Here is a 27006-nt window from a genome sequence, read left to right on the forward strand (position 1 = left end):
ATGACTCATCTTGGGGAGGGTATATTTGTAAATCACTGATGTAGAAACAAAAGGCATCAATAACAATAGTGAAAAAAACAAATCAGACTCTGCTCCTACTACTGAGAACCTGAACCATGGCCCTGTGTAAGCCTCTTTTCCCGGGCAGGTTCAAATAGTGTTTTTGTACTGAGCTCCCCTCCTCCTCTTTGATTTGTACAATGAATTCACAAATCACAAGTGCCCCGGTAGAGTCCAGCAGCCTCTGTTGGCATTTAAAGCCTTCATAACCTTTCTAGACAATTAAACTTTATTCCTGCCAAGCTGGACTGGTTGCCCTCACAGAACATGCAGTTTGTTTCTCGTCTGTCTTTGCCCTAGGTCTGGGGGCACTTGCCTCTGCTCTCTACCTGTCAGGGCCTCTAGCTCCCCCCACCCTATTAGTCTTTCCAGGTGCCCCCAGTTGTTGGTGACACTCTCTCACCCCTACCAAGTTTCCTGGAATTTACTTGGTGTGTTTCCATTTTTGCCTTTAAGTCCCTAGTACCTAAGGTGCTTAATAAATATTTGTAGACTTAGACAAAGTTCAGAGTATTTCTTGGAGACAACTATGAGGAGAAGGCTGAATGGCCAGGAATTCTATGAATTATTACACTACTTTGAGAATCTGTGATGCTGTGGGTGGGGGCAGTCCCTCCACCTATTCAGATTACAACCCTCAGTACAAGAATTGCTGTGGCTGAAAAATGAACCACTGCAGATAACCTCATGATGAGCTTCTTGGGATGAAGCTAGCCTGGCCCTAGGATGCCAGACACATGCACGTAGTCCATTAACAGACCAAACTCCACCTCTGCAGCTTCACTGGGCCCAAAGGCACAGCCTTTGGGAGCCTGGTACATAATGTGGTCTTGCAGGCCTTTAGTGGCATTCTCTCCAAGATGGGCACAAAAATATCGACCCTGCCTGCCACAGGGAGTGCTGTGAGTTTCCAGTTTCTGTGATTGGTGGTTTCCAGTTACTGGGAACCAAGTCAGCAGAGGAGGATGGGGACAGGGTGGCACTAGAACTTTTGACTTAAAGGTCTGGGGAGGGTTCAGAAACCGGACCCCGGGAAGGAGCCAACCTCTTGCCCCTGTACCTTTTCATTCCCTCCACTGAGGCCTCCAGGGAACCGAGATGACTCAGGAATCCTGAAACGTCTTTGGCAAAGAGACAGAGGCCATGGAACTGGGGACAGAGAAGAAACTGGCTGAGCTCGAGGCAGCACCCTAACGTCCTGATCCCTAGTCAAGGCCATTCCCTGTTGGACAGGCCTCTTGGGGCAATTGAGGCCTGTGTGGGGGAAGGGTCTCATCCCCTCTCAACCTAAGCCATGTGGGAAGAAGACAAGAGAGACAACGGAACTCTCCTCAAGTTAACAGTTAAATAACAATTTAACAGATGGATCCAATTTAAACGCTGCTTAGCCACATGTACACACTTTTCTAAACATCCACATTGCTCAAGGGATGGAAAAACAAACAGGGACTTCCTGTCCTAATGTAGAAAGGAACAATTATTGTGCAAGGAAGTGAGAGAACTGAAGCTCCCCGTATCACAGAAGGCAGGACAGGGAGCATGTGACATACACAGAAGTCATCCCAACTCCCTCCTATCAGGTTTCTTGGTCAACATCATTAAGCACAAGTGGGTCTCAGGGCCCCTTGACACTTCAGAATTGAGGACCCCAAAGAGCTTCAGTTTATGCAGATTCGAGCTATTCATATTGACGACGTTAGAACTTAAAATATCTTAGTATTATCAGAAAAAGAGTTTTGATCTCGTGGGCCCCCTGGAAGGGTCTCTCAAGCATCTTGGACTATATGTTGAGAACCAAGGACCTAAAGAAAATGGCCTGATGAGATGGATCCTTTCCTGAGGGACATGAAAGACATCGCTGTTGCCCCTGGGTGAGACCATTCTCAAGGCCTGGAGCAGAGGCAGCATGCAAACAGCATGCAAGACAGTATAGTGTCCCACTCCCCAACCCCACAGAATATTCTGGATTCAGAAATCTTAGTTTTTCAAAGAGAAACATCAGAACCAGAGGAGCAGACCTGCAAAAACAAAGCATCAACCAACCCAAGCAAGGGTTTTGTTTCTGATTTTCGGTGTCTCCTCGGCTGCTTTCGAATATCCCCAAACTTGCCAGCTGGCTGACTGAGGTCAGGACACTGGGGTCCCACCCTGGGGCAACAGAACCTTTCATGCCAGGGGAAAGCAGCAACTGGGGGGGGAGGGGTCTGGGGGGAGTTACTTTGCCCAGGGAGCCCTTCCCAAAGGTGCACAGAGATCTGATTTAGCAAGACTCTTAACAGGGACTGGCAGGGGATGGGCCCCAGGCCAGGCCTTTCCCTTTGTGCAGGCAGGCAGGCAGGCTGTCATCCGGACTGGACCACACCCAGACACACCCCTTGCCTCTGGCTGACTATTCTAACTACTTCTGAAGCCAGACTTCCCCAGGGATCAGTGGGATCTCACAGGGCAACTCTCTTCAAGAGGCTGCTGACTCCAATGAAAAAACCCTACCTGAACCTCCCTGGATGGCCAAGAATCCTCGTGTAACACATTTCCCTGTTTGGCAATCAAGGAAGAGCGGGCTTGGACTTGCTAACAGTGTCTCAAAGCAAAGTACTCCTTCAATGTTTGTGTAGGAGACCAAAAGGCAGGGCAACCGGGGCCACTGCCAAGGGCCAATAATGTCTTCACTACGGTGCTAAACCACAGGGCCCTGAATGTCATCCGAGGACAGCCCTGTGCCTGGCCGACAGAAGGCACCTAATAAATGCTTGTGGAGTGATGGATGCTGGGATGAAGAGTCTCCCAGAGGAGCCACAGATCAAGCTCAGGTCGGTAAAGCCTGTGACAGACCCACGAAAAACAAGAGTTCATTCATTTTAGTGCAGAACAACCCAAGGACAACAGAAGAAAAAAAAAAAAAGAACAGACCATGACAAGAGAAAAATGAGTTTCCAAACTCCGGCCAGGGGGCGCTTGGCAAACAACAGTGACAGAATGACTGGCCCTGCACCCGCCCCAGGCCTGCCCATAAATCCTTCCAAAGGTCCCATGGGCGTCAGGGCCCAGGTGAGTGTTTGTGCTTAGGGAGGGAGGAAAAGGGGAACTGGCTTCACTTTTCCCATACAGGCTGTTCCCCAACCCCAGCCCAGTAAGAGGAGGGTTCCCCTCATGCTCCGTTTCCAGGTGGCCCCACTGGCCCAGCCTCTGGGGCCTGGCCCTTCCAGCTCTCCATCCCTGCTGCTCCCTCCCTCTAGTCTTAGCCTACTTTCTGCCTTCTCTGCTCTCTGGTCTCCAGCCTGGTTCCTGGCTGAAGCTGCTGGGAGCCTGGCACAGGGGGATCTTTTTCAAAGGGGGAACATCGCACTGCTCCAGATCTTAGATGAAGCCATTCAGCCCCATCTACTACATTCCTGTCTCCACTAGAAACCATTTTCTAAAAAGCCTCTGCAGCCCAACAGCCCCAGGCCGCCCCATCCCCCAAGTCAATCCAGCTGGATTCCATACACACACACTCCCACCCCCATGCAGCATTTAGCGGTGCCCTATTTTCATATCCTCAATTAGGGATTCACAATTCACACTTGAATTATTAAAGGCTGTCATAATTGGGCTTGTTTCCAATTAAAATGCAAAATATTTGAGATTTTTAAAAAACATTGCAACACCCAAACGTCCTATCCGAGCACGTTCATCAATCCCTAAGAACTAATTGTCTGGGTGACTTGCTGGTCCCCAGTAACTTGGGGGAGCAGCAGTGGGCACGGGGGTATGGGAGAAAATCGGCATCCTTTGCTAGAAAGTCATCTTCCCCATCTCTCTATCAGCTGAAAGAGCCACTGCTCAAATGAGCATCAACCAGCTTCTATCCCAGTGCTTGGGAGAGCTGTCCGTACCAGCCTTGTCCAGGCGTGGTCTGGGCACTACTTTGGTCTTCATTTTTTTATTATGCCCAAACAAAGCCCACAGACTTTCTGCCCTTTACCAAATGAAAAGTTTTACAAGAGAAACTGGCCTCCAAGCCCCGTCATTGTTCAGATGCCTGGAAATATGCCCCTACAGCAGGAAGTCATTTAGCTTCAGTTCATGTAGCTCCCTTGGTATCAGGGAGGACCCTGCTTCAGAGATCCTTGGGATGCCCCCCGTTTGTAAGCAACCCTCAAGTTTTAGGAACAAATACTGATCCAGTCCATGCTCGGTCAGTGAATGGCCATGCTGTGACCAGTTCAGAGTGGGATCCTGTTAGATGTGTCTCTACCAAGCCCCCTGGCCTAAAGAGGACAGGACACCCAGCCATCTGCACCCGGGGCTGTTCCAGATTTCCTGGGCTCTGGATCACAAAGCCAGGGGCACACACGTCTGCCCTTCACTGCCGCTGTCGCCATCATCATCTCCCCACCACAAAGCTGGGCTGGTCCTCTTCCTCTGCCTCTTCTTCACTGTCACTAGATGGATGTTCTTGAGAATGGTCAGAGCCTGTCAAAAGAACAGAACGATACTATAAGTATATCAGCACACGTACCTTGGGGGAAAAAGAAATAGAAAGGCACAAGTTCAAGTTCAAAAGTTCATGTCTGGGCAGCTAGGTGGCATAGTGGATAAAGCACCCGCCCTGGAGTCAGGAAGACCTGAGTTCAAATCTGGCCTCAGACACTTGACACTTACTAGCTGTGTGACCCTGAGCAAATCACTTAACCCTCACTGCCCCGCAAAAAAAAAAAAAGTTCATGTCAATGATCAGGCAAAACCAGGAGGCTGCAGAGGACAGGAGCCACAATCAATGTAATCTGACCTCAATGAAGTGCCCATTATATGTCCAGTAAGAGTCAGGTAAAGAACAGCCCCAGCCTGGAGCGCTCATATAGGGCACGAAAGTGCACAGGGCCTGACAGAGCAGGTGTCTAACCAATGTTAGCTGAGTGACTGATGAAAGGAGAGGTCCTGGTCAAGTGCTAGGAGACACTGTGTGAATGGAAAGGGTTCCCTCCTATCTGAGGAAGTGGGTGGTAGATGTGTGGCAAGGCCTCACGGAGAAAATGACCTAGCTGAGCTGGGCCTTCAGGGGAGGGAACGGCTTCAAATGATGGAGATCTGGGAGTGGGGAGAGCAGGGGGGACAACGTAAATCCACTGAGGGCCCAAGATAAGAGACACCCCCCCGAATGTTGTAAAAAACTATAGCCCCCAAGAAACTGGCATAAGTCACCAAGCCCTAAGGGCTGCCTTTTCAAGCAGGGAGCCTTAATTAATGACACCCCAGAACCTGCACCCTCCAATTTGGGGACTTCCCAGCATCTGCCCTGGCCTTTTGGAAGCATCTGGAGCTCTCCATATGTCCTGATCAAGTATGAGAACACTCTACGTGTCCAGCATAAATAACCTCGTCAATGGATACAAGCCTGGGTTAAACAGAACACTTTTTACAAAAGAGAAATGAAAAAAACCAAGATTGCCCAAAGCTCCAGATACAGACGTGCAACAGATTTGCCCTAGCTTCCTTCTTTCCGGTTTGTTTCTCCTTTTTCCTACTATCTTCCCAATGAAAAGGGACACCCACTCTTATTACAGCCCTTCTGTTCTTATTTGTGACGTGCCTAGACATCCCACTGTTCTAGCACCCCTTCAGGGCAGAATTCAGACCAAGAGTCAGAATTTGAAGGGGCCGGGGGCAGCTACGTGGCGCAGTGGATAGAGCACTGGCCCTGAATTCAGGAGGACCTGAGTTCAAATTCAACCTCAGACACTTGATACTTACTAGCTGTGTGACCCTGGGCAAGTCAATTAACCCTCATTGCCTTGCAAAAAAAAAAAGAGAGAGAGAGAATAAAGGGAAGAAATCAACTCAAGCAAAAGAAAATATTCATAGTAGATAAAACATATAATTAAAAAAAAAAAAAAGAATTAGGAGGGGTCATCCCTCCCTCCACAGGCCTGTTTCCTGGCAGCCTCTGCTTCAAGCAGAGCCTGCCCATCACCACCCAAGACAGTCTGACTGGCAGCGTCGTCTCCTCATCTCAAACACACATGGTCTCTTCCACCCACAGCCTCTACTTCTACGTTTTGGCCCTTCACATCCTTCCCAGATTACAGCCCTCTTGGTCCCTCCCCCAAGCCTTCTCTTCTCTCCCCTGGAGTCTGCCTGTATGAGGTAGTATCTGCTGACCACCCTCCTCTGCAATTTAGTCTTGGACAGTGGAGCCAGTGTGGCCCAATGGGAAGAGCATCAGGACACCAGGGTTCCAGTCCCACTCCCCTTCACTTGACTGAATGGCTGGTCCTGACAGCTCCTGACAGTGAGGGTTGAGCCCAGTGGAGTGCTCAACCAAGGAATTTGTTTTGCTTGACAGTGCATCTTTGTGATAAGGGCTTAGTTTTCCTGTTTTTCCCTGGGGGAAGTGGGGGGGGGGGGGAATCGGGAAGCTGGTGGGAGACAAGGTGCTTGTTTACTGAAAAAGTTAAAACAAATAAAAGGGCAGGACTGAAGAACCAGATCACTGGGGTGTTCAAGACCTTAGGTCTTTGGGGAATGAAGAAGTTTTCAGGCCTGGCATCTTTTAAATCAGGTCATGCTGCCTTTGGAAATGGTGTTCCCACCCACACAAGGCGCCAAGCTGATTTTCAGCAAACTTAGGAAACATAATTTAAAACCAGCCCTGGGTCATTTATTACTGGCTTGATAACACTGAAGATTAAGTATAAGTGATGTATGAACTGCCAGCTATTCAAACTTCCCTTCTCAGCCACCAAACTGAACTGCAAATACTCCAACAAATATGGCAGTGGCCTCCTTGTTCCCACTCTGAGCAGGGGCAGCATGGGGGGGGGGGGGAGAAGCACGAAAAGACAAATGTGTGACACTGAACTTTCTCCCTTTTTCTTCTTCACCCCTTGCAAGAGCTCAGTGAACCCAAAGCACAGAACAAAGAGACAGCTTGTATCCTCCTCCTCCAACTTCCAAGAAAACAGTGCGATGTCAGTGGCCTCAGAGAAAGAAATAACCCTCCCAGAGTACAACCCTGCTCCCGGTGAAGCACACGCTCTCTGGGTCACCATCCCATGCCTCAGAACCTCACTGGCTGAGGACAGAAATGCACACAGGCAGGAGGCCTCAGGCAGCCAGCCCAGGGGAGCAGCTCCTCCGGCAGAATTCCAGAACGAGGGGACACCGAAGGGTGTTCATGGCATAGCGTAGACTGAAATGCCCCTTTCACAGGGCTCTGACTTCAGGGAGGTGGGAGAAGCCAGCACACAGGGGTCCGGCAGCTGAAGACCACTTAAAGAAGCTTGGGAAATGGAGGCATTTGCCTTTGAATGAGTCTCCCAACTTCAGCGATGCCTGAGTCACAAGCCACAGCTCGGACAGCAGGCACACAAAACGATTTGCCACTGAGATTCCTTTTTCTATCCTAAGATTAGCAGAGTGAAGCAAGCCCAGAGAACTGGGGGAAGGAGATACAACGGATGCTTGGCTTTAGCTCTGGCTGATGGTGAAAATCAGGAAATCCCCCCAGATCCCCAGCTCCTATTGCTGAACATCTATCCAATCCCCAGGGGCAGCGTGCAAGGAGGGTGTCACTCGGAGGCCAGATGTTGGCTCTGAGCTGTACTGGAGGCAAGAGGAAGATGAAGGAGGAGAGGCAGCAGCGCTCCACTGTTGTTGTACTTTTGTTTTCTCTGCTCAGCAGAACTACTGAACCAGGAAGGACAGAACGAAGATGGCTGACAGGGAGGGCACAGAGAGGACAGAAGCCTGGCCTTTTGTCCTGGGCAGGAGTAAACAGCAGCTCGACTCCACAGAGTACGCCGACTCTCAGCAAACTCTGAAAAACTGGAAAATCAGAGAGGCTGCACAGGGCCAGGATTGACAAACTACTGGGGTCAATTAGTTTACTTTTGATCGAAGACAAATGCTGGAACTCCCTGCTAAAAGGCTAGTTTGTGAACACAAGTGGAAGCTCCTGGGTAGGCGTCAGCATGGCCACATCCACAAGTACGAGCCACATCGGCCTCAATCCCAGCAGGAACAGACTGGGGGACACGGGAGCCACAAGAAACAGGGAGTCCTTCCAAGCCCTGAGCAGGGCCTCTGCCCTGGTAGACCTTGTGTGGGCAAGCCAACGGTGTGGTTACTTAGGAGGACCACGGCCTGACTGGGAAGCTTTTAGAGTCGACAGGTAGAATTACAAAGCGTGAAAGCTGGAAAGGCTGTGGGCAGTCCCGAGTCCGGCCCCCACACACCAAGTTCCTCTCAAACACAGACACACGGGGTCAGCCTCTGCTCAAAAGCCTCCAAAGACAGAGGAGCCGCCACTTCGGGACTGTCCTGACATCTGGGCAGCTCAATGGTCAGGCTGTCTCCCCAGTTACAACTTTCACCCAGAACTGGCATTATCCTGGATGACACCAGAGCCCTTCAAACACTCAAAGCCTCCGTGTCTTGGGGCAGCTAGGTGGCACAGTGGATAGAGCACCCGGCCCTGGATTCAGGAGGACCTGAGTTCAAATCTGACCTCAGACACTTGGCACATACTAGCTGTGTGACCCTGGGCAAGTCACTTAACCCCCATAGACCGCCAAAACAAAACAAAAAACAAATCAAAGCCTCCGTCTTGCTCCTGCTGAGGCTTCTCTTGCTGGTTCTTCTCAACCAATCCTCCATCACATGGATCCCAGCACCCTTCACTGTCCTAGCTGCCCTGCGGTTAAATGTTTATTTTACCATTCATTATTTATAATACGTAATGAGTTTTCAAGTTTATGCTGACTTCAATGGAAGGACCATGTCCCTCTGTGTCTAAAGCCAAGCCCCCAAACATGCCTGTCTGCTACCATCTAACACAAGATGAGGCCAGGGGGCAACAAAGCTCAAGTCAGTCAGACTCAACACTGCTGGCACCATCTTTGGAAGGTAAAAGCCGTCCTCCTTCCTGTTAACAGTCAGTAACGGGGGGCAGCTAGATGGCGCAGTGGTTAAAGCGCTGGCCCTGGATTCAGGAGTACCTGAGTTCAAATCCAGCCTCAGACACTTGACACTTACTGGCTGTGTGACCCTGGGCAAGTTACTTAACCCCCATTGCCCCACCAAAAACAAAAAAATAAAAAACAAACAAACAAAAAAACAGTAACAGACACATGGGAGAGTGACCCCTAACCGCCCAATCCCACTGCTAAATCATTTGGCTTAACTGTTTTTAGGGAATACAGTCTGGAGGGAAGCTTGGAAGATGCTCGTTCAGAAATGATGTCAAAACTGAATGTATCAATAAAATATTTTAAAATTTTGCCACTTACGCCCACTGCTTTCTTCCCTCTGGGTCCCCAACACAAATCAGACGTCCCTTTACACAACAGGTACCTCAGCCTCTCTGGGTTAAAGACCCCCAGAGCCTCTGATCTTTGTTCTGAACTTGGGGTCCTTCCCCTTCCTGGATGTTGTCCCAGGATACTAAAGTCAAACCATAGACAAAACAGAGGTGAGCAGGGCAGTTAACGGGACAACAGTCCTGATCCACACAGACCTTGAAAGGCTAAGATAATGGGTATGCCCTCTCACTGATGCCAAAACAGCTGCCCAAGAATATGTACACCTTGAACAAGACAGTGCCCAAAGGCAAGGAGCTAAGCCCAGAATTATAGACAGGATTACTTTGAGGAAAGAAAGTCAGTGTTCCTAACCTCACTCACATCATTGGATCAAATATTTAGAGCACGAAGGGACCCCGCAGGCTATAGAAACTGAGGCCCTGAGAAATTAAGATCACACAGGTGTCCAGAGCAGAACTGGGATCTGACTTCAGTCCTCTGACCCCAAACCCAGTAAGATATTAAGGTTTATCTTGTTCATGTCAATGTTCTTACAGCCTCTGGTAATAATAATATTCTCACATCCTCACAGAGGTTATCTGCCCAAATTATGAAACACTAGTCTCGAAAGAATAATCAAAATAATATGGAAATGTTTTACATAATTGCACATATATAATCTCTATCAAATTGCTTACCATCTTTGGGGGGATGTAAGGGAGGGAGGAAGATAATTTGGAACTCAAAATTTTTTAAAAATTGAATGTTAAAAATTGTCTTTACATGTAACTGAGAAAAAATAAAATACTATTATTATTATTATTATTAAATAAAAATAAAAAAGAATGATCAGAGAGGCTCATGGTGGATGTGCACAAGTCTGCCACAAGTCACTGTCAAAGCACAGTGCAGAACAAGCACTTACTGCAGGATAGACCACCGTCTCTTTCTGGTCACATACATTCTCACTGATTTCATTTCCCAATCACTCCCTCTGTCCCTGTCCCCACCATAAGACCCTCCTTTGTGGGCTGGGCAAGAAGAGTTCACATTTGGGCTTTGTGCTGAAACCACTCAACATTTTGGGGGGGCGGGCAGGGCAATGATGGTTGTGACTTGCCCAGGGTCACAAAGCTAGTAAGTGTCAAGTGTCTGAGGCTGGATTCGAACTCAGGTCCTCCTGAATCCAGGGCCAGTGCTTTATCCACTGCACCACCTAACTGCCCCAGGACCCTCCTTTGTAACAAACAAATACAGCCAAGCAAAACAAATCAACACGTTGGCCGGGACTAAAAAGGCAGCTGTCCAGTTTCTCTGGAAGTTCTCACTTGAAGGGCCTAGAGTGTGGAGTCGCCCATGAGCTTTGTAGGATGTCCCCCAGACGAGCACCTGAGAATCTCGCTATGGATAAGAACTTCTCTTCCAAGAGTACTCCTTACAAATGCCATCCAAGACAGGCACGGACACCTTTAATGAATACATTTCTCCCCGTTTCATGCCTTGCTTGGCATTGATGATCCAAAGTTGGCTAAACAAAGTCGCAGCACTCCAGGCGCACACAGGCCGCCTCAGCACGATTTCCAGAGATGGAAAAGCAGCACAATCATTGGCAGTTGTTTGTCTTCCCAGTTGCCCAACACCATTCAAACATTCATTTGGACTCTTTCCCTCTTTTGTGATAGCCTGGAAATGGATCCCCACAGAGCCTTCCAAACCGCATCACCCCCAGCACGGATTTCCTCCCAATGCTTGTTATGCTCACCCACTCTCTCCAACTCCACCCGCTTCATTCCCATGCTGTCATACACTGAGGTGTGGAGTCCAAATGGGGCGGGGTTCTAGGGCAGTCAATTATGACAACAGATTGCCAAAGAAAGCCCGGCAGAGCTGGTCTTCTGGGACATCACTCAGTGTGTCCTATTTCACCTAGAAATGTACTTGGGACGATGTGCTCAGCCACCCAGCTTCCTACGGGCTCCCATTCCTCTTTACCTTCTCCCATCATTCTCTTTGGGGATGTGTGGCAATGAGCTTGTGTTCTAAATAGTGTCCCTAGAGTCCATGTTTTTTCTTGGCAAGGAAATCAAGTGTTTCTTGGCTAGGTGTTTCTGGTCTGGCCTCCTTCACGTGGCGATCATTTTATGTCCTACTCTTCTCTAACGGTGATTTTTCAGTCAGCAGTATGCCTAGCACAGGGCCGGGCACACAGGACTTGCTAAATACTAAAGAGATGGACTTTAAAAGAAATAGGTGAGATCACAACTCCTGAGATCGCAGACACACATTTTCCTATCTCGATCCTTCTGGAAGTGACCAGCACATAAATAGGCTAATCCCGTGTGTGTGTGTGTGTGTGTGTGTGTGTATATGTGTGTGAGTGTGTGTGTGTGTGTGCACGCACGCGTGCACTCGCGCGCTCACATGTACACACGTAGATGGCTGAGGTCCCTCTTGAGCTCTGAAGTCTGTACCTTCCACTGCCCTTCTGGAAGAAGGTGACCACCCACAGCATAAAGCACAGGGCGCCTGACTCGCCTTTGGCCTCTCTGGTTTCTTAATCCGGACTCTGTTTTCCCAACATGTGTTTATTTCACCGTTCATTATTTATAATACGTAATGAGTTTTCAAGTCTATGCTGACTTCAATGGAAGGACCATGTCAACTCCAAAGCCAAGCCCCCAAACATGCCTGACTGCTACCACCTAACACGAGATGAGGCCAGGGGGCAACAAAGCTCAGGTCAGTCAGACTCAGCACTGCTGGCACCACCTTTGGAAGGTAAAAGCCGTCCTCCTTGCTGTTAACAGTCAGTAACAGACACATGGGAGAGCGATCCACACCGCCCAATCCCGCTGCTAAATCATTTGGCTTAGTTGTTTTTAGGGAATACAGTCTGGAGGGAAGCATAGAAGATGCTCGTTCAGAAATGATGTCGTTTCCATTTCTGAAACAGAAGCTGGTGAAGAATGTTCCTATTACTTTCTAGAATATAAAACTGGAGCTAGAAAGGACTAAGGCACCCACGTTCCTTCCTTTTCATTTCACAGATGAGGAAATGGAGGCACCAAGGCCTAAATGACTGGCCCAGTTAGTATCTGAGACAGGATTTGGAATGGGGCTTGGGGGGGGGGGGGGGCAGATTTTGCTCCTCCTACTCTTGGAAGGTGTAAGCAGGCCCTCCTTAGTCCTGGATGTGATGGCTAGAATTAGGGACAAATGTGTTTTCTGGTTTCATTTATTTAAAAAAAATGTTTTTTGAAGGGAGGGGCAAAGAATTTGAGGCGATTTTCCAGACTGCAGAAGTGCCAAGCCCTTAACTCCCCCATGTGGAAGGGATAACTGCAGTGCCTTCCTCTGCTGATCACCTCTCATTTCTCCTGCCTGTCGCTGGTTTGTTCTGATTTTCTTTACAGTAAGACTGTTGTTCAGTTCCTCTAATAGGACGTCCATTCTCTGGCCAATGTCAAGGACTCCACATTTAGTGCATCAACAATTAAATGAATGCTCGTGGCTCCTTGGCACCACCAGCCTCTGCAGAAAGAGAAGTGGCCTCCCAGCACCGAGAGCCGTTCTGTGTCTTTACCTGTTCCCTAGGTTGACATGGCTAAACACAGTCCAGCCTACAGTAGGGATGAGCTAGGCAACAACCAGAGCTGGTGCTTCAACCCTGCCAGAACCCAGAATCACCATCTGTCCTGTGATGAAGGGTCAGAATAACACACTGATAGAGGAGAACATGGGGGGAAAGGAATAAGAAAATGTAAATGTAAAAGGCCACTGGGAAGAAATAAAACTGACAAGAGGTGACTTTTTACTGCCGGACTAAAAATTGGCCTTTACCTGCGCCTCACTACAAGAGATCCAAGGGTGTGAAAGAACTTTCAAACATAGTGGGGCTGAAAACGGTCACTTTTTAATCCTGATGCACCCAGCAACAAACACCCCACCTGGTTTCATGGCCAATGGAGCCAGAGAAGGCTGGGGGAGTGGTGTTTTGGGGGCAGTCACCTCAAGGAGAATTGGCTATGCTGCTAACAAAGCCAAATAAAGGAAGGTCTCAGGAATTCAGAAGGTGACTGAACTGAAAAATGCTGTAATACGGAGATGAGGTATCACATCTGAGCAGTTTATTCTATAGAGCATTTAGGTCCTTGATGCATTTCTACTGAATAGAATCAACTAGTATATACCTAATTGTGAGACAGGCAAGGGGGAAATGGTGATAGATGCTGTCTTTCTGTCCCCTTTTCCTCTTTGGAGAGAAAAACTGGGCTATGCCGCCAAGGAATGTACACTGAGCCCTCTGGCTCATGTCTAGCCCACGCCTCTGCTGGCACTTCAGGGTGCAGCCTCCAGGCCTGGCAAGAGAGAAATCACTGCAGGGAAGGGCATGGGGGCCCCCAAGTGGCCCAAGTGCGTGTGGTCATCACAGTACATTCTCTTTTGTGCTAACAACAAAGGTCCAGGGAAGTGTCTACTGAAGACAACAAAAATACTGTATTGGGGCAGCTAGGTGGCGCAGTGGATAAAGCACCAGCCCTGGATTCTGGAGGACCCGAGTTCAAATCCAACCTCAGACACCTGACAATTATTAGCTGTGTGACCCTGGGAAAGTCACTTAATCCCAACTGCCTCACAAAAAAAAAAAAAAATACTGGTATTACTCGGCTGCAGAAACTTCAGATCAAGGGACCTAGAAGATGGGAAGATGCCAAAGGTATGAGGAAAAACCACAGCCTTTACTGACACCAAAAAAGCAACTGAGAATCCATCAATAATTATCTACCAGTCTGTTTGTATTCCCATCTAGGTAACATCTGTATGAGAATAATTCATTTTCATGAAGGACATTCCACAGTCGATTGTATTTTTACAGTCACACAACTAACTAGAAGGCACAAGAAGACAAGATCTCACTGGGCTCATTATTTGTTGGTTATAAAAATGCATTTGATTGGGCAAAATAAAACAGCACCCTAGAAACTCTCCTCCAACAAGCAACACCCCAGTCTGAAATCACACAGGACTCCTTGAAAGGTGCCACAACAGAGCAAACCTCTGATTATTATTAATACAAGGAGAGGCATAAAAACAAGGAGAACTAAGTTCTCCAATGCTGTGTGCCACTAGCATAGAAGAGGGATGCCCTAGAGATGGTGAAGTCTGTTGGATGCTCTTGCCTGAGGAAGACACCATGCTAACTGCTTTAGTCTCCAAAATATCACAGAACTTATCATCACTCAAAAGAGTTGAATCTAACCATTTCGATTGGAAGTAGATAAAAAGATGGACAATTTTGATTACGTAAAATTAAAGGGTTTTATACAAACAAAACTAATGCATCTAAAATTAGAAGAGAAGCCAGAAATTGGGAGAGGGGGAAGGGAGCGAATTTCTCTGAAAAGTCTCATTTCTAAGTCAAATTTTAAAATAAGAGCCATCCCCTAATTGGTAAATGGTGAAATAATATGGTATCACCTCACACTCATAAGGTTGACACAGTTGACAAAAAAAGGAAAGTGACAAATGTTAGAGGAGCTGTGGGAAAACAAATATATTAATGTACTGCCAATGGAGCTATGAAGTAGTGCAACCATTCTGGAAAGTAATTTGAAATTATGCCCCACCCCACCCCCAAGCAATTAAACTGTGCAGACCCTTTGACCCACTACCAGGTCTGTACCATAAAGGTCAAAGAAAGAGGATAAGGACCCATACGCACAAACCTATTTATAGCAGCCCTTTTTGTGAAGACAAAGCCTTGGAAATGGAGGGGATGCCTGTCCAGCAGCTGAGGACCAGGCAAACAAGTTGTAGCATATGGATGGGCTGGAATACTGCTGGGCTGTAAAAAATGATGAAGGGGATGGTTTCGGAGAAACCGGGGAAGAACGTATGAACTAGCAGAAAGTGAGCAGAACAAACATCTCTGACAGACTTAGGAACCTGCAATTCCAGAGGACTTGGAGCTGCCCACTTCCTGATAGAGAAATGATGGACTCTGAGGACAGAATGGGGGGTGTGTGTGTGTGTCTCCCCCATGGCCATTGATTCTCAAAGGGTGGGGAAGGAAGAGAACTGAGAACTCACAATAAACTAAAACTGACTTTTTCAAAGAAAGAAGTGACAGAGATTCCCTCCTGTGCCATCTGGGATGTGCGGGTGGTGCCCAGCAGCCCACGGGTGTGCTTTATCACCACATATGTTAGTCCATGGCCACACGCCTCCAGTCCCTCTGAGCTTCTCCCTGAGAGGATGGCCCATACTTTGGATGCCTACGCTCTTCTGATGATTCTCAGCATGCTAGTCCTGGAGCACCAGGGCCTCTCAAAGTAGAGGCTGAGGATCCCCCAAAGGGGGAAGCCCACGATGGGAGTGAGGAGGCTACAACATATTGAGAAAGGGATAAGACCGAAGAAGTCGCATGGGAGACATCACCAGAGGACCAGAGGTCTGAGAGAATGGTCAGGGACATAGTGAGAGCATGGGACGCCCAAGGCTATGCCTGCAAGCTGCCTCCCTGGGGGCACTCTTCACTGACCCCCTGGAGGGAGGTGTACTGGGGAGTCTCAGAGTGGTAGGATGAGTGCTCAGGCACTCACTGGGCTGTTGTTTGTCTTCAGATGCAGGCTCCAACTAGACAACAGACTTTGTAAGGGTAGGGACTACACCCATGCCTCTCTATGTATCCCTAAGCCCAAATAACAGCAAGAAAATGAAAACCCAAGGGAGGAGAGAAAAATGTAAGAAAAGAACTGATAACCTTCAATCAGCTGAGAGCTCCATAAGCAAATATACCCCAGTTCAGAAAGCCCTTGAAAACGGGCCCATTACAGAACTACTCTCTCTAATGTCGATAAATTCACAGGGACCGGTAAAAGTTTCAGAAAACTGCAGCTAGGCAAAAGGAGGAAGAGGCAGAAGCTACAGACCAGAAACATGAACAGAAGTGAAATTCTAGAATGAAATATTAGATGGTAAGTATTTGGAAATGTGAGCATTTAAGGGAAAAAAGAAAAAACCCCCAAATCTTTGATTTCTAGAAGCTGGTAAGGGTTCTTTAACTCAAACACAACTAATCTGACTTCCCTTTAAAAAAAAAACCTTTTAGAAAATGAGGTCACTAGACCAGGCGATGAGAAGACTCAAACAGAAATGGAATCTTGCTCTCAGCAAGGTGAGGCAGGCTCAGCAGTCCCATGATGAAGCATCATCATGGTGGTGCCGAGGCGACCTCTGGCCTTCCTAAAGGCTATGCCAGTGGATGCACCGTGGGAAGTTCTGGCAGGTTCTACCACCATCTTTCTAGCTGGGAAGGCTTTAAGGCTAGCTCTGAGGAGATGCGGTCATTTACAAAGTATTATCTGGCATACAATTAGAACATAACCCTAAGTTATTTACACAAGTTACTGATGAATTTTTAAAGTGGGAAATGGGCAACAGAAATGACACGAACAATGACCATAATGATTTCGCCCAGAAATTATACCAGTTGTAAATTAATTGTTTTAAGAGGTCCAAAAGACCCAGGCAAACCCCTTAGTCAGCAAACACTGACTCACCGGCCAAACGCAACAATGGCTTGGAATGTAGATTCACCTGTAAAATCTCTGGTGGAAGCAGCTGACTCATAAAGCAGGAGGAGAGAAAGTAGAGTCAGTCTAAAAGAGGCCTGACATTGCAGCAGCTGGTTCAAGGTTTTTACACAAAACACAACAGGCACTCGTGACTCATAAAATCCAATTAAAAACTACTTTAAGAATTAAACATTACAAGCATCCAGTCCAAGAATAAAAGGGATGTTAAAATACAATTCCCGCTCCCAGCTGCCAGATCAGGAACTCAAGGAAGCAGCCCTGAAGCAGCCAGATCTCCACACCAAGTGTGGCGGCTTTTCCCCTCCCCCAAGTTAATCCACTAATAGTCCAAGCTTACAGATGTGCAAAGGGTTTAGAGCAGCTGGGGCAGTAGCCAGCTCTCACTCTCAGGAGAGCACTGGGGTGGTGGCAGCCAAGCTCCTGCCACATCTGCCACTACCCCCCCCCCAGCAAAGTCACTCCAGGGGTGCAAGAGTGAAAACTGAAGGAAGACAAGAGAAGAAAAAGGGGGACAAATTTGAACTGTTTCTTTCACCAAGGCCAATGGAACCATCCCCCTTGGACCCCACCGTCACAATTCCTGACATGACACCTGAGGAAAAGGAAATGGTGCCAAGGAGATTGAGTGCCCCTCCCATCTCCACAAAATCTCAAGAAGGTCTCACACACACCCACTCTCTCACACTCTTACCAACCATGCTTACACACCCACACACATACCAGGCTCTCATAACCACATTCTCTCTCACACCCACACTTTACACAGCTCCCTCCCTTCCTCTGTGGAGAAGGTGGACAGTGTGAGTGGCATCATTGGAAAGAACTCCCAGACCAGCTGAGTATCTGAGAGAAAAGGTCACCGAGATCAGGGGGCAAAGGACTCACACACAGTTAGAGCTAGAGCACAGCAGAACCAGCACCAAATTCCAGTTTTGGTGATTCTAAATCCACTGCTTTAATGGAAGTTGTTCTTCCTAGGGAGTTCAAAGGGGCAGATGATATTGTATAAAATCAGCAAAATTCTCTGGTCTAAGATGAAAACAGGGCAGCTGGGTGGTACTGTGGATAGAGCACCGGCCCTGGAGTCAGAAAGATTCCTTTCAAACCTAGCTTCAGACATTCACTAGCTGTGTGACCCTGGGCAAGTCATTTCACCCTGTTTGCCTCAGTTACCTCATTGGTAAAATGAGCTGAGAAGTAAATGGTAAACCACTCCAGTATCTCTGCCAAGAAAACCCCAAACCAGGTCACAAAGACTAGGACACAACTGAAACGAGTAAACAGCAAAGCTGAAAGTATCACAACTACTGCTCCAGGAGAGAAAAGACATGAACCAAGCCCCTTTAAAAACACCCATGATGGGGCAGCTAGGTGGCACATTGGATAAAGCACCGGCCCTGGAGTCAGGAGGACCTGAGTTCAAATCCGGCCTCAGACACTTAACACCTACTAGCTGTGTGACCCTGGGCAAATCACTTAACCCCAATTGCCTCACTAAAAAATAAAAAATTTAAAATAAAAAAAAAAACAAGAACAAAAACACCCATGATGGCCCTGGGCCAGACGCCCCAAACAATGCTGTCTCTGGACAAGCTCAGTCCATCCTCCTGAGGAAGGCGTGGCTGGCGGCCTGCTCCTCCATAACACCACCACCACCTACCTTCCTTCTTCTGCTGCTCCTGTTTCGCCTTCTTAGCCAGTAACTTCTTCTCTTTCAGCTTCTGACTGGAAAGGAAAAGAAAAACCTCCGTAGGTCGTTGGTATCTAAAACACTTCTTTAGCCTTTCAGAAAATGGACTCATGCACTGGCTCTTTCCACCAGGACCCTCAGAATATCACAGGTGAAAACAAGACCACACAGTCAGCAGGAGCTTCCCAAGATGCCCTGGTGCCACAACACACACAGCATTTGAGTCTTTTGCCAAGGGGAGCCCACAACTAGGCTCAGGGCCAGCCTGGCTTCACTGCTCAACCAGGGCAGGGCAAAGCAGGGCCCCTGAGTCCTCTTGGACAATTACATAATTGCTAGAGGTGAAATCTGGGATCCCTGGGGGATTTATCAGTATCAAGTCTGTGGTTCTGAAACATTTAGACCTGGCCTGTTCCTGACCAGAGTGTGCATTTGAAAACAATGCAGAGAATGCTGAAATCAACATGCAAGAGTAGCAAGTAAATGTAGACTGTTCAACTAACAATCTCAAATTGATAGAAGCATCAGACAAATGGGGGCTTTACATGTATCACAGACCCATAACTATCCAGGCTTGGAGGTTTGGGGACAAAACATAATTGCTTTTGATTTTTGTGTCCTTGGCACTTAACAGTCAATGACAGCTGCCATTTACACCAATCAATCAATCATCATTTATTAAGCACCTACTGTGTGCTTCATGGGGGGGGGCGGGGGAAATACTAAAAACAGGCAAAAAGCAGTCCGTACCCTCAGGGAGTTTACAATCCAATGGGGGAGACAACATGCACACAAGCACATACAAAGTGAGCACTACACCGGACAGAGTAAAGAGTAAAGAGGGGCTGGGGAGAGCTCCCTGTAGAAGGTGGGATTTTAGCTAGGATTTAAATAGTCAGAGCAGAGGAGGGAGAGCAGCCCAGGTTTGGGAGATAGTCAAAGACAATGGCTGGAGGCAAGAGATGAAGGGTCTTGTTTGCTGACCAGGCAGGAGGCTGTGTCGCTGTATCCAAGAACATATATTGGGGAGTAAGGTGTAAGGCTCCTGGAAAGGCAAAGTGGGGCTGGGTTATGAGGGGCTTTGAATGCCAAACAGAGGATTTTGTATTTGACCCTGGGGGCCACTGCAGTTTATTAACTGGGGGAGTGACACAAGCAAACATGTGCTCTAGGAAAATCACATCAGTGATTGAATGGAGGGTGGCCTGGAGCAGGAGAGTAGAGGCCGGCAGATCTCTGCTTTTTCGTTAAAAAACATTTTACATACACGATTTCATTAGATCCTCAAGGTAACTCTGAGGAGGTGGGTAAGTACTGTCCTCACTTAACAGATAAGGAAACTGAGGCCCGGAGAGATCAGTAATTTGCCCAAGGTCACAGATACCAGGTAGCAGGCCTGGAAATTTGACCAGCAATCCTTCCCCAGCGCCACAAATCCTTATGCCAAAAAATACCCAAGGGATGAGAGTTCAGAGAGATCATGAGGAGGAAGAAATTGAGCTCATTTTCATACTGAAAATTGTTTTAGAGGGAAAAATAATCTCTCCAGCATTAAGATTTTCTGCAAGATTGCCATTCACATCAAACAGAATATTGGGAGAATGCTGGAAAATGATAAACCAGAACATCTGGCTTCTTCTTGACCCCCACGACTAGAATTTGGTCTGGATTCCATTAACGCCAAGATCTCCCAACCCTGACTCAGATTTTTCTGGTCCCTTTCATCAGCTAAAAACTCATTTTCAATCTGAAAAAACAACTAGACCCCATTTTCCAGAGCTAAGGCTCAGCAAACAAGCTGTGCCCTGAGCTTGGCAGGACAACAATACTTTGTGATCACCCCTGGATGCCCTCATCCTCTGAGCTAGTCACACAATTCACCAGGTGTTCTCTCATCAAAGACAAGTACTGGAAAAACTCGGATCGTCCAGCAATGAATCAAACTTGTCACATGCTTTCTGCTCCGTCATTGTCAGGGCTACAACTCAGTGGGCAGCCACTAGTCTAAGTACTGAGATCTCCCCACACTGCCTCGGGCCCCCCACTAGGGGCGGGGCCTCAGCCCATGTGTCTATAGCTCCTCCTTGCTTGCAAGCCCTTTTCACTCTGAAAATAAAACTATTAATTTCTGACTCTCCTGTCTCTGGCCTGCTCTGTTCAGCTCTGGCCGGTTCTGTTCGGATGACAAATCACAAGGAAGGCTGCCTCCATTCCCTGAAGCCTCCAAGATTATTGTCCCACTGCCAGTGTGACCTTGGATCAGTCACTTCCCCTCAGAGGTGCCTCCAGGAGTCATCTCTAGGATTGTTTCCCAGCCCTAAACCCCGAGGTCTGAAAGGCCATCTCTTACCGCTTCTTCCGGCGTTTTGCAGTCTGCTCCTCGGCTGTCACTTTATTCCTCTGCAGCCTCTCCTGGAACTCTGCATCCATTTTTTGCTGCAAAGAAAATGTCGCTTTAGAAACATTCTCATCTGGCCAAACTGGGGGTCTCTTGTACAGGCAGCGTGGTGATTTACAAAGGCCTCTCCTCCTCGCTGCTTTGGGAGGTGAATGGTGAACATCTCATCATCAGTCTCATTTTACAAAGTAGGAAAGTGAGGCTCCAGGAGGAAGTCAGAAACAAGTACAGACCCGAAGTGGAACGCCAGCCTCAGTGCTCTGACTCCGAGTGGGAGGTAGCCCAACTCCATCATGCCTTTTCAAGTGGTACTGCTGTAGTCATCTGGGGGTGGGGGGAACGCATACGAAAGGGAGCTCTGGGGGCCAAGGTCTTTTCTCAGGGTGAAGTAATTCTTTCAAGTCGCAAGAACACTATTTGATTGATGAGTATGTCCTGTAGCAAGGCAACTTGGTGTATGGAGCACTGGACTCCGGAAGACCTGAGTTCAAATCTGGCCTCATTCACTTAATGGTAAGCCACTTAACCTCTGCTTCGATAGCCTCATCTGTAAAATGGGAGTAATGTCACGTGTTCTGTGAACCAAACGAGGTAAACTCGTGCGAGTGCTGTGTTCACACTAGCCGGTATTAAGATATGTGTAAGAAAAAATACAAAAGGAAAAACGAACCAGAGGGACCAAGGGCGGGGCTGGGGAGTCCAAGCTGGCTCAGAGGTGACCGGGATTCCATTTGAGAAAGGGTGCAGGGGTGGCTAGGGGGCGCAGTGGATAGAGCACTGGCCCTGGAGTCAGGAGGACCTGAGTTCAAATCTGCCCTCAGACACTTAACACTTACTAGCTGTGTGACCCTGGGCAAGTCACTTAACCCCCATTGCCTCAAAAAAAAAAAGGTGCATTGATTGCTCCCTGACACAAGAGCCCCAGGGGATGCAGCTGAGAATCATGGAACTCCAGGATCTCCAAGCCAAAGGCCAATGGATCGGAGGAGGCATTGGATGGGTACAAAGGAATGCAGACTATGGCCTGCAATGACATCTGTGTGTGAAGGCATGCATCCCCAGCCCAGACACATACATACATACACACACACACACACACACACACACCCTTCACCCATCCCATAGTCCAGCCCAAATGCCCTCTTTGCCCTTCCTGTCTATGCCTGTTCTCCCTCTTAGAATCCCTGGTTTCCTTCCCCTTCTACATGAGGTCTTCCTAAGGGCCCTACTGCTGGCGCCAACCCCCCCCAATCATTTTGTCATCTCCCTATATATGTGCCTCACCTCCGCAAGTACAAGTGAGTCCCTGGAGCCTGCCAGGCATGTGTCTGATCCCCTAGCAGGCAGACTAAGTAACAGACACACAGGTGCCCTTTCCCCTTCCCCAGTCTCCTAACAACTTCCTAGCTTTACTCTCTCCCTAACTCAGATACATTTTGTTTACCGCCCCTTAGATTTTGGTTCTGTTTTTGTGTTTGTTGGCTGACTGACAGCTTGAGGGGTGGCACTGCCATCTACAAATATGCAAAGGTCTCCAGGACGCTGAATGGGACCTTCCATACAGGATTAACCACCCGTATTAACCCACAGTCAGGGCTCTAGCTAAGGAATAATTAATAAGAAGGCCCAGGGTCTCTCCACCCAAGGGCTGCTCGTCCTGGAATCTCTGCTGGGCCCACCCCACTTCTCCCACTGGTGGAGATCCCCCCAGAGCCCCCCACTTTGTGGAAAGCCTGCCTTTTTTCCCCTCTACAACCCATTCCTGACTTTCTAGATTTCAAAACCAAGACTCTATTCAGTGAATGGGCTCATATTAACTTGGTTACAAATAATTATGGGCATCCCTGATGCCCAGCACAGCACTCAATACACAGTGAACATGGAACAGGTGCTTTTTCATTCATTAATTGTTTTTTTAAAAGAAATGCTCAAAAAAAAATTGCTCAACTTGAAAAGCTAGAAAAAGAACAAATTAGAAATCCCCAATTAGATACTAAACTAGAGATCCTGAAAACTAAAGGAGAAATTACTAAGATTGAAAGCAAGACAACTATAGAATTAATCAATAAAACTAAGAGCTAGTTTTATGAAAAAACCAATAAAACAGATAAAATGTTGGTTAATTTCATTTAAAAAAAAGAAAGAAGAAAACCAAATTACCAGTATCAAAAATGAAAAGGGTGATGTTACCACCAATAAAGTGGAAATTAAATAAATAATTAGGAATTATTTTGCCCAACTGTATGCAAATAAATTTGACAATCTAAATGAAATGGATGAATATTTACAAAAATACAAACTGCCCAGCAATACCACTTTTGGGTCTTTTCCCCAAAGAAATCATGGAAAGGGGAAAGGGACCCACATGTACAAAAATATTTATAGCTGCTCTTTATGTGGTGGCAAGGAATTGGAAATTATAGGGATGCCCATCAATTGGGGAATGGCTGAACAAGTTGTGGTATATGAATGTAATAGAATACTATTGTGCTGTAAGAAACGATGAGCAGGAGGAGTTCTCTTATAACATGACTAATGCAGAAATATGTTTAATGTTATTATATATATATATATCAGATTACCTGCTGTCTAGGGGAGGGGGGAGGTAGAGAGGGGAAGGAGGGAGAAAAATCTGAAATTGGAAAGCGTGTATAAACAAAAGTTGAGAACTATCTTTACATGTAACTGGAAAAAAATAAAATGCTTTATTATCTATCTATTTATTTGTATTTTTTTTAGTGAGGCAATTGGGGTTAAGTGACTTGCCCAGGGTCACACAGCCAGTAAGTGTTAAGTGTCTGAAGTTGAATTTGAACTCAGGTACTCCTGACTCCAGAGCCGGTGCTCTATCCACTGTGCCACCTAGCTGCCCCTTCAAATGCTTTATCAAAAAAAAGAGAAATGTTTCTACCAATTCTCTTCCCCCTCAGCTTCTGGGGTCTTCCTAGCCCAGACTGCCTACCAGCCCTTCGATATCCCTCCACAAGGCCTGTCCCCTTCTCTCAGAGCCCCCAGTGTTGGGGGGGCCAGGCCAGACAGACTTCATTCCCCTCCTGGACCTGAGTCTAACTCTCTGCACTTTACAACCATGACCTTCCCCTTTTTCCTGCCTGTCAGCTGTCCCCCTCTTGGAATGTAAGCTCCTTGAGGGCAGGGCAGGCTGTCTGTCTTTGTGCTTGCATCTGTATCCGCAGTGCTCCGTACCTGGCACAGAGTAAGGGCCTAATGTAGACTTGTTTCTGTCCCAAGGAGCACTTTCCCAGAAGCAGTGTCACCCAGAGCCTGCTTCTTTCCACTGCTGGTTCCCTTACTCAAGCCTCCCAGTTATGGGCAGAGAGATGTCCCGTGTGCCCCCGCTCCCTATGGGCAGGTCCCACTGAACCCTACTTCTCTGCTATTTTTAGAGACACTCCTGGCAATGCTTCCAAGAGCCAAGCAAACAAGGCTAACTCCTCTTTCAGAGGAGCCCTTCAGATACTGGCAGGAGGCACAAGCACCTCACCCTCATCCAAGCTCCAGCACATCAAATTCCACCCAAGACACCCTGGCCTCCCCAGATGCAGCACCCACGGCCACGGCCGGCCAAACAGACCAGCCACGCAAGGAGCCTTGACTCACCTTCTCAGCCATGGCGTCCATGAAGTCCTGTCTCTGATATTCCCTGCGCCGAAGATGTCTGTAGACATGAAACTCCCCACTGCCAGCACCAGCACTCGAACCTAGGGCAGGATGGAAGGGAAGTTACTGAGTGCTAGTCTTCAGAGCTGTCCAAAACTAGGATGAAAGCATCTCATACTCTGGCGGCTGGGGAGAAGAGAACTGTAATAGACCAGAGAGAAAGTGACAAGAGGCCTGAATGAGGAGGCTGGGCAGAGAAAGGACGAGGGCAACAGACTGGATGGGGGGATGAAGGAGAAAGAGGGTGGAAGAGAAACTGAATGACTAGAGAAATGATGGTGCTCTCATCACAAGTGTGAGAAACAGGCATATCAACTATCAACTCGTACTTATGACTAGCAATGACAGAGGATGACCTTGGAGTCAGGAGAGACTGGGCTGGAATCCTGGCTATGACCCTGGCTGTGTGACCCTCAAGAAGTCATCTCTCTCAAACCAAAGCAAGCTGGGAAAATTAGCTGGCCCAACCCCCACATTTTGGGGGGAAACAAATGAACAGAGGAGTTTAAGGGGGACAATTAAGTGGCCCCCTCCCTAATTGCATTTTAATCTGGCTCTGGGTCACTCATGTGTCTGGCACCTCTACACCAGGCCCCGACTTCTTGGCTCCCTCCTCTGGCAACACTGGCCAAGGTGGAGGTGGGGCCAGAGGCCAAACCAATGAGACTCCTGCTGTCAAGTCAAACTGCCTCAGGTAGAGGGATTACATCCATCAACATAGGAACTGTTAACTCTAAGGTCCGGGCACACAGACAGACACCCCCCCCCCAAATTCATTACCCATAACATCTCTGACAAATTCGGGAGGAGGTCTTGGAGCCCATTCATTAATTTTTTCTGGAATAGGAACGGTCTTGTCCTGCAAGGTTAAAACATGACACCAGATTAGACACCTGCAGCTCTAGACTGACTTCTGAAGATAACAAAAAGGTCTTCACAACTCACTGACCTTGCTCCTTGGAGCCCAGGCCCCCTCATTAAACTCCTCTCTGAATCTCGCCACTCGGAACACCTGGAGGGCTGGGGGGCCTCTCCTTCCACCTCAGGCCCAGCCCAGCAGCCTGACGCTGGGACACAAAAGGCCAGGGGAGCCACCATCGCGGCGCTCTAAGAGCCCACGGAGGTCGGATGACTTTCACAGGCTCGTGGCTTTTAAAGACGGAAAAGGCCACAAAAGGTTTCTCTGACCAAGCCCCCCCAACTCCCAGGTGAGAGCACGGAGAGATGAGGTGACTTGTCCAGGGTCACACGGGTGTTAAATGACGGCCTGGCCCCGAACCCACGTCCACCGGCTCCAGATCCCGAGCTTTCCCCTTACCCCTCCGCAGCCTCGTCCAGGCCCAACGTGCTTCCCGGCACAGGAATCCCCTCCGCGGCCTCCCCCAATGTAAAACTGACCCCTGACCTCCCCCGAGGAGGCCGGCCCGAGGCCACAATCCCCTCTGGGCCTCCGACCACTAAGCGGACTCGCTAAAGTGAGCTCAGGGCTCCTTTACACTCACGCCCTGCTCCGGAGCCAGCCTGGCCCCCCAGGGCGAGGTCAGACCGGTGGGCTACCCCCCGGGCCCAGGACAATAAGGAGAAACGCCCCAGCGGCTGCTGCAGGGCCCGCGGCAGTTTGAAGGGAGGCAGCCCCGCCGCGCCTCACCGGGTTCTTCATGAGCCGCTCCAGCTTGAGCCGCTGCTCCTCGGCCGCGTTCTTGGGGATGACGAGCGGCTGCGGCTCCTTCTTGGGCCGCGGCGCCCGCACAGAGGACGACGCTGAGCTCGCCATGGCGCGGCCGGTCTTCCTTTGCCCGAGGCCGCAGGGCCGGCGGGTAGTGATGACGTCAAGCAGCGTGCTACCGCCCCCTTCCTTCCGCCTTTTCTTCCCTACGTGCCCCCGACGCGTTCACGTGTCCTAGCAACCAGGAAGGCCGGCGCTTGGGCCCCACCCACACCCAGGTTGGAATTTCACTGGCTGGGCATGGTAGGGTGGGCGGGGCCATGCTCGTCCTACCAGACTGTTGGCTACCGAGCGTTTCCCTTTCAGCCGTTGTGGTTGGTGGGTGGACTCTGTCTGTCCCCGGGCTGTAAGCAGAGACTAAGACGAAGCTAGGGAACCTGGAGCTGGAGAAAATCTGGGCACGTGACCTCCAAGAGGGTCCGCTCCGTTTCTTTCTTTCTTTTATTAAAAGAAAGCCGCTAGGTGGCGCAATACATCAGATCTGGCGACTGGAAGCCAGGAATTCAAATTCAGCCTCTGACACTTAGGTGACTAATCTAGTCACTTAAGTCAATAAATAAACAGGCAAAAGACAG

At 48.5% G+C, this 27006-nt stretch overlaps 1 protein-coding gene across 1 annotated transcript; it reads right to left on the minus strand.

Annotated features, from left to right (window-relative positions):
• Positions 1–26515, minus strand: PRKRIP1 (PRKR interacting protein 1). The gene is made up of 6 exons (XM_043962806.1): positions 26354–26515; positions 25486–25564; positions 24646–24746; positions 20980–21065; positions 18600–18664; positions 1–4515 (listed from the first exon to the last, which is right to left on the minus strand). Exons 1-6 carry the CDS (start codon positions 26477–26479, stop codon positions 4427–4429), a joined length of 546 nt encoding a protein of 181 aa, XP_043818741.1. The 5' UTR covers positions 26480–26515; the 3' UTR covers positions 1–4426.
• Positions 26516–27006: the final 491 nt, after the last annotated feature.

This window comes from Dromiciops gliroides, chromosome 4 (assembly GCF_019393635.1).
Source record: "Dromiciops gliroides isolate mDroGli1 chromosome 4, mDroGli1.pri, whole genome shotgun sequence".
NCBI lineage: Eukaryota > Metazoa > Chordata > Mammalia > Microbiotheria > Microbiotheriidae > Dromiciops > Dromiciops gliroides.

Excerpts from the sequence above, each read along its gene's own strand:
- PRKRIP1 (XM_043962806.1), bottom strand. The coding sequence starts at position 26,479 with ATGGCGAGCTCAGCGTCGTCCTCTGTGCGGGCGCCGCGGCCCAAGAAG. Across the intron at positions 24,747-25,485 it reads ATTTGTCAGAGATGTTATGG|GTTCGAGTGCTGGTGCTGGC; the intron begins GTAATGAATTTG and ends ATCCTGCCCTAG. Across the intron at positions 4,516-18,599 it reads GGAGCAGCAGAAGAAGGAAG|GCTCTGACCATTCTCAAGAA; the intron begins GTAGGTGGTGGT and ends TTCTTTTGACAG.